The sequence below is a fragment of the Bombina bombina genome, unplaced genomic scaffold, assembly GCF_027579735.1.
Source record: "Bombina bombina isolate aBomBom1 unplaced genomic scaffold, aBomBom1.pri scaffold_523, whole genome shotgun sequence".
Lineage (NCBI taxonomy): Eukaryota > Metazoa > Chordata > Amphibia > Anura > Bombinatoridae > Bombina > Bombina bombina.
In genome coordinates, this window is record NW_026511860.1 from 286,132 (window position 1) to 298,938 (window position 12,807).

General features: G+C 44.3%; 1 protein-coding gene across 1 annotated transcript in view; it reads right to left on the reverse strand.

Annotated features, from left to right (window-relative positions):
• LOC128643975 (protein sidekick-1) overlaps positions 1–10,714 on the reverse strand; it is a gene marked incomplete in the record, with an annotated part of 285,109 nt that extends 274,395 nt beyond the window's left edge. Inside the window, 1 exon segment of the mRNA XM_053696740.1 lies at positions 10,684–10,714. Coding sequence (XP_053552715.1) covers positions 10,684–10,714 — 31 coding nt within the window.
• Positions 10,715–12,807: the final 2,093 nt, after the last annotated feature.

Genomic DNA, 12,807 nt, shown 5'->3' on the forward strand with positions numbered 1-12,807 from the left:
GAGCTCAGGAGGGACTTAATTTTGCAAACCTGCCAGAGTTGTTGGGTCAATTCAGCCGTAAATTGGGTGCCTCGGTCGGATAGGATTTCTTTTGGAAATCCTACCCGGGAGAACACCTGTACTAGTGCATTCGCTACCGTATCCGCTTGTATGTTGGATAGGGCGACAGCCTCTGGGTACCTGGTAGCGTAGTCCACTACGGTAAGAATGTAGCGCTTACCGGAGGGACTAGGGGTAGCCAGTGGTCCCACTAGGTCAATAGCAACCCGGCTGAAGGGTTCCTCTACAATGGGCATATTTACTAGATGGGCTTTAGGGTGATCGCCTCGCCTTCCTACTCGTTGACACACATCGCAGGTGTTACAGTAAGTTCTAACGTCGGCGTGTACCCCTGGCCAAAAGAACGTGTGAGTAATGCGGTGTAGGGTACGGGTTACAGCTAGGTGGCCTGCTAAGGGGATGTCATGGCCTATCTTGAGGATTTCTTGACGGTATTTGTGGGGCACTACCAGCTGTCGCCTACGCTGTCCCCTTTTCTCTGTCCAGCGGTATAGTTTCCCTTTTTCCCATAAGAATGTTTCATTATCTGCCCCGCCCCCTCCGGTCTCTGCTCGTTCCCGGTACTTTTGTAAGGTCGGGTCAGTCTTAGACTCTGTCTCGAAAGCATCTGGGGTGTCCCAGGGTATGGGGCCTAACATGTCAGGCAATGTCGGGGTAGGTCTTACCTGTGTCTCCCGCACTGGTGAGAGTTCTCGCTCCGTCCGGGCTTGGGCCCGTGTAGTCACTGGGTCCGCCTCGTTGTTGCATACTGGAGCATAGGCAGAAGTCATGGGGCCCAAATCATTGCCCAGTAGTACTTCGGCAGGTAAATTATCCATTATGCCCACGTTCACAGCCCCCTTTCCCGCTCCCCAATCAAGATGCACTTTAGCTGTTGGAATTTTGTACACATCCCCCCCCGCCACTCTAACGGCCACAGTCTGTCCAGATCGCTTGTGCTCCGGCACCAAATGACTCTGTACCAGCGTGATAGTAGCCCCTGTGTCTCTCAATCCCTCGGTAGATCGCCCCTCGAGCCATACCTTCTGCCGATGGTGCTGGCGGTTATCTGAGGCAGCATATACAGGGTCCGCCTCGTGAAGCGGCCCCAAATATTCCTCCATAGGGGCCTCTTGGTTAACACAGAGGGTCCGGGCCGGACGATATGCCCCAGAGGGGTAATTGTAATTCCTGGGTGTCTGGTGCGTATTAAGGGGGCAGCTAGCCATGAAATGCCCTGGTTGCTTGCATCGGTGGCAAGTCGGTCTGGGACGCTCAGAGCTGTTATTGGGTGGTCCTGAGTGTCGGGCGGGCCCTGCGGGCACCGGGGCTCGAAATTCAGCACGAAGGGGTGCACGGTAAACCTCTCTGGGTTCGTGAAGACGGGAGTCATAATGTTCATCGGCCAATTTGGCTGCTTCTTCTAAGGTAGAAGGTCGCCTGTCTCGCAGCCATTCCTTCCCTTGCTGTTCCATGCCATTATAAAAATGTTCTAAGAGAAACAATTGTAAAATTTCCTCACCAGTCACCGCTTTACTTCCGCTCATCCAGTGATTTGCCGCTCTCCGCATTCGGTGCGCCCATTCCATATGGGTATCGTTAGGCTTCTTTTTCGTGCCCCGAAACTGTCGGCGATACGCGTCCGGAGTTACTGCGTACCGTCGCAACAGTGTCTCCTTAACTAGCTCATACTGTGTCACTTCCTCAGCACCCAGAGTACGAAAGGCTTCCAGGGCTCGCCCGGATAGTTTCCCAGACAATATCGTGGGCCACTCCCTGTTGGGAATCTGGTGCAGGGCACATTGCCTTTCGAAGTCCACCAAATATTCATCAATCCCTGTCTCGCTCTCTAGGAAGGGTCGAAATGCCGCATAGGGTATCTTGGGCCTCCCAGCATTTTCGACAGGGATGATTACCTGCGGGGCTTCAGCATTGCGGTGTGCGTTCGCTAGGTTGAGTTCGTGGGCTCGAGTCTCTCGTATATCCTTGTCCGCTTCCGCCATCAACTGCTGTACCAATTCCATGGAGGGGTTCGGCCCGTACAGTGAGAGCCTCTCCCGAACAATCCTGGTTTTTTCGTCACTAATCGTGGTCGGTGTTTCCGCCATTGTGAAGCTCTGATCCCGTTCGGTCAATTCTGCGATCAGCTCTCTCCTCGGCCGGTTGCTGGCGTACCCCCCTCTGCTTTCAAGTAAATCCTTTAGGGTTGTACGCTTCAATTTTTCGTAAGCGCTCTCCATCCGTTCTGTACCTCTCCTAGGAAATCCAGGAAAAATCCCACCGCTGCCGCCAAATGTTACGGTTACCCTTAGTCTCGCTGAGAGATGGACCGCTTAGTAGCCTGGATTCCTATTGCTGAAGAGGGGAGAAACTGCTTTCCATAGTATTCTATATGAGTCTCGCAAATGTAGAATAATCCCCCTTAGCTGTAGTACAGCTAGGATACCCTTCTGCCCACAAAAACGAGTCAACGCTGCGATTGAGGGACAACCAAGAACTGAGGACTGGGATGCCCAGCCTGCTTTTTATTTAGGTTACATGCACACAGGGCACTCCCAGGGGGGGAAGCATAAAATCCCCCATCACACATTTAGACAAAGCCCTTGGACAGGCCACCGCAGATAACAAGTACACACAAGAAAACAATTGAGTCCTTCTTATCACCTAGCAGTGAATGCTTATCACAAACTTAATTACAGTACACAATATGCTAGGAAACCTGCCTCAGAAAATAGTTTTCTCAAAACTGAACAGAGTTAACCCTTTATGAAATGATACTTGTTACAGTTTTCTTGGAGCCCTTCTTAGGCGCTGGCTTGGCTGGTTCAGGCATTGCTGCTGGGAAATAAGTTTCTTCACAACAAAATAACTAATGCTTCTGTAACACCTAACTCTAAAAAAAACCTAAGCTATTCATTGCTCCTAAAGGGTCATTTGTATGGGCATTGCCCTTAAAAGGGCATTCAGCTCTTTTACTCCCCTTAAAAGGGCATTCAGCTTGGCTCTTTTACTCCCCTTAATAGGGCATTCAGCTCTTTTACTCCCCTTAATAGGGCATTCAGCTCCTTTACTCCCCTTAAAAGGGCATTCAGCACTTTTACTCCCCTTAAAAGGGCATTCAGCTCAGCTCTTTTACTCCCCTTAATAGGGAATTCAGCTCAGCTCTTTTACTCCCTTTAATAGGGCATTCAGCTCTTTTACTCCCCTTAAAAGGGCATTCAGCTCTTTTACTCCCCTTAATAGGGCATTCAGTTCTTTTACTCCCCTTAATAGGGCATTCAGCTTTTTTAATCCCCTTAATAGGGCATTCAGCTCTTTTACTCCCCTTAATAGCGCATTCAGCACTTTTACTCCCCTTAATATGGCATTCAGCTCAGCTCTTTTACTCCCCTTAATAGGGCATTCAGCTCTTTTACTCCCCTTAATAGGGCATTCAGCTCTTTTACTCCCCTTAATAGGGCATTCAGCTCTTTTACTCCCCTTAATAGGGCATTCAGCCCTTTTACTCCCCTTAAAAGGGCATTCAGCTCTTTTACTCCCCTTAATAGGGCATTTAGCTCTTTTACTCCCCTTAATAGGGCATTCAGTTCTTTTACTCCCCTTAATAGGGCATTCAGCTCTTTTACTCCCCTTAAGAGGGCATTCAGCTCTTTTACTCCCCTTAATAGGGCATTCAGCTCAGCTATTTTACTCCCCTTAATAGGGCATTCAGCTCTTTTACTCCCCTTAATAGGGCATTCAGCTCAGCTCTTTTACTCCCCTTAATAGGACATTCAGCTCTTTTACTCCCCTTAATAGGGCATTCAGCTCTTTTACTCCCCTTAATAGGGCATTCAGCTATTTTACTCCCCTTAATAGGGCATTCAACTCTTTTACTCCCCTTAATAGGGCATTCAGCTCTTTTATTCCCCTTAATAGGGCATTCAGCTCTTTTACTCCCCTTAATAGGGCATTCAGCTCTTTTACTCCCCTTAAAAGGGCATTCAGCTCTTTTACTCCCCTTAATAGGGCATTCAGCTCTTTTACTCCCCTTAATAGGGCATTCAGCTCTTTTACTCCCCTTAATAGGGCATTCAGCTCTTTTACTCCCCTTAATAGGGCATTCAGCTCTTTTACTCCCCTTAATAGGGCATTCAGCTCTTTTACTCCCCTTAATAGGGCATTCAGCTCTTTTACTCCCCTTAAAAGAGCATTCAGCTCTTTTACTCCCCTTAATAGGGCATTCAGCTCTTTTACTCCCATTAATAGGGCATTCAGCTCTTTTACTCCCCTTAATAGGGCATTCAGCTCTTTTACTCCCCTTAATAGGGCATTCAGCTCTTTTACTCCCCTTAATAGGGCATTCAGCTCTTTTACTCCCCTTAATAGGGCATTCAGCTCTTTTACTCCCCTTAATAGGGCATTCAGCTCTTTTACTCCCCTTAATAGGGCATTCAGCTCTTTTACTCCCCTTAATATGGCATTCAGCTCAGCTCTTTTACTCCCCTTAATAGGACATTCAGCTCTTTTACTCCCCTTAATAGGGCATTCAGCTTGTTTACTGCCCTAAATAGGGCATTCAGCTCTTTTACTCCCCTTAATAGGGCATTCAGCTCTTTTACACTGCCCTTAATAGGGCATTCAGCTCTTTTACACTGCCCTTAATAGGGCATTCAGCTCTTTTACTCCCCTTAATATGGCATTCAGCTCAGCTCTTTTACTCCCCTTAATAGGGCATTCAGCTCTTTTACTCCACTTAATAGGACATTCAGCTCTTTTACTGCCCTTAATAGGGCATTCAGCTCTTTTACTCCCCTTAATAGGGCATTCAGCTCTTTTACACTGCCCTTAATAGGGCATTCAGCTCTTTTACTCCCCTTAATAGGACATTCAGCTCTTTTACTCCCCTTAATAGGACATTCAGCTCTTTTACTCCCCTTAATAGGGTATTCAGCTCTTGTACTCCCCTTAATAGGGCATTCAGCTCTTTTACTCCCCTTAATAGGGCATTCAGCTCTTTTACTCCCCTTAATATGGCATTCAGCTCAGCTCTTTTACTCCCCTTAATAGGGCATTCAGCTCTTTTACTCCCCTTAATATGGCATTCAGCTCAGCTCTTTTACTCCCCTTAATAGGGCATTCAGCTCTTTTACTCCCCTTAATATGGCATTCAGCTCAGCTCTTTTACTCCCCTTAATAGGGCATTCAGCTCTTTTACTCCCCTTAATAGGGCATTCAGCTCTTTTACTCCCCTTAATAGGGCATTCAGCTCAGCTCTTTTACTCCCCTTAATAGGGCATTCAGCTCTTTTACTCCCCTTAATAGGACATTCAGCTCTTTTACTCCCCTTAATAGGGCATTCAGCTCTTTTACTCCCCTTAATAGGGCATTCAGCTCTTTTACTCCCCTTAATAGGGCATTCAGCTCTTTTACTCCCCTTAATAGGGCATTCAGCTTTTTTACTCCCCTTAATAGGGCATTCAGCTCTTTTACTCCCCTTAATAGGGCATTCAGCTCTTTTACTCCCCTTAAAAGGGCATTCAGCTCTTTTACTCCCCTTAATAGGGCATTCAGCTCTTTTACTACCCTTAATAGGGCATTCAGCTCTTTTACTCCCCTTAAAAGTGCATTCAGCTCTTTTACTCCCCTTAATAGGGCATTCAGCTCTTTTACTCCCCTTAATAGGGCATTCAGTTATTTTACTCCCCTTAATAGGGCATTCTGCTCTTTTACTCCCCTTAATAGGCATTCAGCTCTTTTACTCCCCTTAATAGGGCATTCAGCTCTTTTACTCCCCTTAATAGGGCATTCAGCTCTTTTACTCCCCTTAATAGGGCATTCAGCTCTTTTACTCCCCTTAATAGGGCATTCAGCTCTTTTACTCCCCTTAATTGGACATTCAGCTCTTTTACTGCCCTTAATAGGGCATTCAGCTCTTTTACTCCCCTTAATAGGGCATTCAGCTCTTTTACTCCCCTTAATAGGGCATTCAGCTCTTTTACACTGCCCTTAATAGGGCATTCAGCTCTTTTACTCCCCTTAATAGGGCATTCAGCTCTTTTACTCCCCTTAATAGGGCATTCAGCTCTTTTACTCCCCTTAATAGGGTATTCAGCTCTAGTACTCCCGTTAATAGGGCATTCATCTCTTTTACTCCCCTTAATAGGGCATTCAGCTATTTTACTCCCCTTAATAGGGCATTCAGCTCTTTTACTCCCCTTAATAGGGCATTCAGCTCTTTTACTCCCCTTAATAGGGCATTCAGCTCTTTTACTCCCCTTAATAGGGCATTCAGCTCTTTTACTCCCCTTAATAGGGCATTCAGCTCTTTTACTCCCCTTAATAGGGCATTCAGCTCAGCTATTTTACTCCCCTTAATAGGGCATTCAGCTCTTTTAATCCCCTTAATAGGGCATTCAGCTCTTTTACTCCCCTTAATAGGGCATTCAGCTATTTTACTCCCCTTAATAGGGCATTCAGCTCTTTTACTGCCCTTAATAGGGCATTCAGCTCTTTTACTGCCCTTAATAGGGCATTCAGCTCTTTTACTCCCCTTAATAGGGCATTCAGCTCTTTAACTCCCCTTAATAGGGAATTCAGCTCTTTTACTGCCCTTAATAGGGCATTCAGCTCTTTTACTCCCCTTAATAGGGCAGTCAGCTCTTTTACTCCCCTTAATAGGGCATTCAGCTCTTTAACTCCCCTTAATAGGGAATTCAGCTCTTTTACTGCCCTTAATAGGGCATTCAGCTCTTTTACTCCCCTTAATAGGGCATTCAGCTCTTTTACTCCCCTTAATAGGGCATTCAGCTCTTTTACTCCCCTTAATAGGGCATTCAGCTCTTTTACTCCCCTTAATAGGGCATTCAGCTCTTTTACTCCCCTTAATAGGGCATTCAGCTCTTTTACTCCCCTTAATAGGGTATTCAGCTCTAGTACTCCCGTTAATAGGGCATTCAGCTCTTTTACTCCCCTTAATAGGGCATTCAGCTCTTTTACTCCCCTTAATAGGGCATTCAGCTCTTTTACTCCCCTTAATAGGGCATTCAGCTCTTTTACTCCCCTTAATAGGGCATTCAGCTCTTTTACTCCCCTTAATAGGGCATTCAGCTCTTTTACTCCCCTTAATAGGGCATTCAGCTCTTTTACTCCCCTTAATAGGGCATTCAGCTCTTTTACTCCCCTTAATAGGGCATTCAGCTCTTTTACTCCCCTTAATAGGGCATTCAGCTCTTTTACTCCCCTTAATAGGGCATTCAGCTCTTTTACTCCCCTTAATAGGGTATTCAGCTCTAGTACTCCCGTTAATAGGGCATTCAGCTCTTTTACTCCCCTTAATAGGGCATTCAGCTCTTTTACTCCCCTTAATAGGGCATTCAGCTCTTTTACTCCCCTTAATAGGGCATTCAGCTCTTTTACTCCCCTTAATAGGGCATTCAGCTCTTTTACTCCCCTTAATAGGGCATTCAGCTCTTTTACTCCCCTTAATAGGGCATTCAGCTCAGCTATTTTACTCCCCTTAATAGGGCATTCAGCTCTTTTAATCCCCTTAATAGGGCATTCAGCTCTTTTACTCCCCTTAATAGGGCATTCAGCTATTTTACTCCCCTTAATAGGGCATTCAGCTCTTTTACTGCCCTTAATAGGGCATTCAGCTCTTTTACTGCCCTTAATAGGGCATTCAGCTCTTTTACTCCCCTTAATAGGGCATTCAGCTCTTTAACTCCCCTTAATAGGGAATTCAGCTCTTTTACTGCCCTTAATAGGGCATTCAGCTCTTTTACTCCCCTTAATTGGGCAGTCAGCTCTTTTACTCCCCTTAATAGGGCATTCAGCTCTTTAACTCCCCTTAATAGGGAATTCAGCTCTTTTACTGCCCTTAATAGGGCATTCAGCTCTTTTACTCCCCTTAATAGGGCATTCAGCTCTTTTACTCCCCTTAATAGGGCATTCAGCTCTTTTACTCCCCTTAATAGGGCATTCAGCTCTTTTACTCCCCTTAATAGGGCATTCAGCTCTTTTACAATTGCCTAAAGCCCTAATCTAGAAAAAAAACACACCCCAAAAAAAAAAAAAAAATCTAACACTAACCCCATACAGTCTACTCACAGTTCCTGAAGTCTTCATCCAGGGGGCGAGAAGTCATCATCCATCTCGAGGACGTCTTCTATCTTCATCCCAGCGGCACGGAACGGAGCTATCCTGGAGGGCGATGACATCCTTGCATTCCTATTGGTTGATTTGATTCTTCAAATTTAAATCAGCCAATAAGATGAGAGCTACTGAAATCCTATTGGCTGATTTGAAAAACATGGGGGAAAGCGTGCACAAGCACATAAACTCAGCCCTGGAGCTTAACGCACGATAGCGCACAGCACAAGGAGTAACTCATAATGTCAGCGCTATGGAGAGTGCAGTAACACCATTTTTTTTGGCGTTAGTTTCGCACCATGTTTAGTAATCTAGGTGAATGGTAATAATAATACAAATAATAACTGATGACCTCATGTCCAGCAGATGAACCGGTCCCTCCATATGTAATGTGCACACCTTAAAGGGACAGTCTAGTCCAAAACAAACTCATGATTCAGATAGGGAATGTCATTTTAAACAATTTTTCAATATACTTCTATCACCAATTTTGCTTTGTTCTCTTGGTATTCTTATTGAAAGCTTAATCTAGGAGGTTCATATGCTAATTTCTAAGCCCTTGAAGGCCACCTCTTAGCTCAGGGCATTTTAAAAGTTTTTCACCACTAGAGGGTGTTAGTTCATGTGTGTCATATAGATAACACTGTGCTCACGCACGTGGAGTTCCTAGGAGCCCGCACTGATTGGCTAAAATGCAAGTCTGTCAAGCAAACTGACAATATCATTTAAGTAAGAACTTACCTGATAAATTCATTTCTTTCATATTGGAAAGAGTCCATGAGCTAGTGACGTATGGGATATACAATCCTACCAGGAGGGGGCAAAGTTTCCCAAACCTCAATGCCTATAAATACACCTCCCACAACTCAGTTAAATGAATAGCCAAGAAGTGAGGTGTAAAAAGGAGTAAAAAAGCATACAAAAAGAGGAAATGGAATATAATTGTGCTTTTGTACAAAAAAAAACATATCCACCATAAAAAGGGTGGGCCTCATGGACTCTTGCCAATATGAAAAATGAATTTATTAGGTAAGTTATTACATAAATTATGCTTTCTTTCATGTAATTGGCAAGAGTCCATGAGCTAGTGACGTATGGGATAAAAATACCCAAAAATGTGGAAGTCCACAGAAGAGTCACTAGAGAGGGAGGGATAAAATACAACAGCTATTTCCACTGAGAAATTAAATCCACACAATAATTAAGTTTTTCTTAAAAAATAAATAAATCAAAAGCAGTAGAATCAAACTGAGACAGATGCCTGAATAACTTTTACTACCAAAGACTGCTTCAGAAGAAGCAAAATACATCAAAATGGTAAAAACAATAAAAGTATGCAAAGAAGACCAAATTACTGATTTGCAAATTGATCATCCAAAGCTTCATTCTGAAAAAGCCCAAGAAATGGCAACTGAACTTAGTAGAATGAACTGTAAAACTCCAAATAAGCCTTGAGAAACAAAAGCTTTAAACAGGATGCCTAAGCAAAGGCAAAGGCTTTCTAACCTTTTCTGGAACCAGAAAAACAACAGACTAGAAGTCTTCTGGAATCCTAGAACCTCATTATAGAATTATAAAACTCTTACCACATCCAAAGAATGTAAAGAACTCTCAAAGAATTATTTAGGATTAGGACACAAAGAAGGAAAAACAATTTCTCTACCAATGTTGTTCAAATTCACAACCTTAGGAAATGAAGTCCACAAAACAACTTATCTAGATGAAAAATCAGATAAGGAGACATACAAGAGAGAGCTGATAAATCAGAAACTCTTGTAGCAAAAGAGATAGTCAAACGAAACAACACTTTCCAAGAAAGTAGATAATCTTCAAAGAAAATATAGGCTCAAAAGAAAGAGCCTGCAAAATCTTAAGCCAAATAAGACTCCAAAAAGGAGAAATTAATAAATGAACAGGCTTGATACCAACCAAAGCCTGAATAAAACAGTGAATATCGGGGGGCGGAGCCAGCAGCCCAACATGGTAGTCGTGTTTCTGTGAGCTCCGTGTGCTCTGTTGCAACAAGCTGCTCTAAACAAGGGATAAAAGCTATCAGATGAGGTATCAAATGTGAGATATGCCTGCCTAAACTACCCGATCTTCATCACTGAAGAGAGAGACAAGGAAAAGCTACCCGGCGCACATTTAATCAGGAGCCTGTGTTTTAGCTGCGCCACAACTCACGGAGCTAGCGGTCACCCACGTGGCTGCTTGCATCGACAACTTGCCGTAAATCTCAAGCTGACATTAGGGAGCACTATCGGGCGCTGCGGTAAGGTACAGACAATACCTCTTCTCTCTCTCTCTTTACAAATAGACCGCACGGTCACACATTGGGGCTCCAGCCGATCGCTATTGCGGCCCGCTTGGCTAACCAGTTAGGAACTTCCTACGCTCACCAGGGGGCTTTTCCTTGCAACCTCCGCCGCACTATAGAGGTGCACAATAGACTGTTGACGGACATACGACATTCAGCCAGCCAAGCCTCATTAGCCCCATAGTCAGCACACCTACCTCCCCGGCTACAGTTGGGCCCGTGAGGCATAACGTCACTGCTCAGACTGAGCATATAGCAGGGAACGGCAAGTGCAGGATAGCAGGCTACTACACCAACTTAATATAGTCTGTATAATTGCTGCTCCTGTATACTACCTTACATCACCATGTCAACCAGGAAGGGCCATAAATCACAAAAAGGGCCCAAAAACCCCAAAAGCTCCCTAGGCCCCAACCTGGCTATGAAGGAATATTTTAAACCATTAGACTCACTGTCACATGACCATATAATTGCACAGCAAGAAAATGGTAGCGATTCAGAGGACTCAGACATGACCTCAATACAACATACCCCACCCAGGCCCCTTACCAAGGCTGACTTAAGCACGCTACCCACTAAAGACAACTTTGCAGCGCTGATGACCCACGTTAGCCAGCTTATCAAAGAAGGCCTGAAGGAGGTTAGAAAAGACCTAAATGAACTGGGCAACAGGGTAGAATACTTAGAAGGATCGGAGTATATTAACAACCAGCATGAGGAAATGTCACGGCAACAACATCAGCAAAGTGTTATCATAGACGACCTACAACACCACGTTGAAGATCTTGATAACAGGGGCAGAAGGCAGAATATTCGTATCCGCGGCATCCCAGAAAGTGTGCTGAATCAACAACTGGGGGACTATCTGCAAAATCTATTTAAACACCTTGCTAACCCAGTGGAGATCTCAGACATGCCGCTTGACAGAGCCCACAGAGCCCTACGACCCCCCCCAAGGCCCTCAGATCCACCCAGGGATGTTATCCTGAAATTCCAGAATTATAAGGATAAAGAAACTATATACAACGCTGCCAGGAAAACCCAAACTGTCCTATTTGAAGGATCAAAACTTCAGATATACGCAGACTTGAGCCCCATTACATTGGCTAAAAGAAAGGAGGCTAGATACCTTACACAGCACCTCCAAAATTTGTGCATCCAATACAGATGGGGCTTCCCCTTTTGTCTTAAAGTCATTAGGGGCCCCCAAACTTATATCTATAGAACACCAGAAGATCTAGAGACTTTCTGTAAGGGGCTCAATATTTCTTTACTCGATCTTCCTAAGCTGAATGACCACCCTCACCCCTCATCAGAGCTGAAGGATATACACCCCAAACCGCAACGGCAGAATTGGTCGACAGTAAACAGGAAAAGAAACAGAACCACCTGTAACTCTCCACAACCTGCCGATACCGCTTCTGCACCACTTACTTGATCAAGTTCTCCTGAAGACTTTGGTTTGACCTTTCCTCCCCTTCATATGGTGTAGTATGAAGCTTATTTGCTTGTTCTCTTCGCATAGTTGGCTTCATTAAGCATACATTATAATGACTCAGTGACTTTCGCTCACATGAAAACCCCAACCTTTCTACATGCAGACTTTTTTTTGTCTCCAAGTTGCCCCCCCTCCCCAGTTATATAAAATGCATGTGTTTTATCCCCTGATGTATGTGTTTAGTCCATGCACTAAATATCTCAACATGTGTGTCCAGGAATTTGGTCAAGAGAATCTGTTTGATGCCCCGTTCTCTCCCCTTCTTAAACTTAAACATGCTGCCTTACAGTAGCATCCTCAGGCAATAATCCCTGACAGTTTTATTCAGCTCGATTTTATTGTTGCATCGAGCGTAGCTCTCTATCTAGAGTTACTTTTTCCCCCCTCTCATTGTTTGTTTGATGTCCCCATATAGTGTGATGTTAACACTTTTTTAATTTTCAATTTGAACCCCCTTACCTTTAATACTATTATTTACAGTTCTTTTGTTTTGTGTCATCCAACAATGCTACATATGCTAAAAATGCTGTTTTATGTATATTTCTTACTGTATGAACTAATGTTTATGCTTATGCTTTCTCTCCAGCAAACCGGGTATCATCCACTCTTTTCTACTTCCTCTTCTCTCAAGTTATATCCTGTCATTGTTGCTCTACTGCTGGGCCTCAAGGTGACAAGTAAGTGCTCCTCTGTAGGTTGCCGTGCAATCCATACATGTAATATAACTCATACACAGCGCAGAGCGACACATCATCATACCATAATCACTTTACTTCTCATTCGTCATGAGCTCCCCTAATGTCAAATTCCATTCACTAAACGT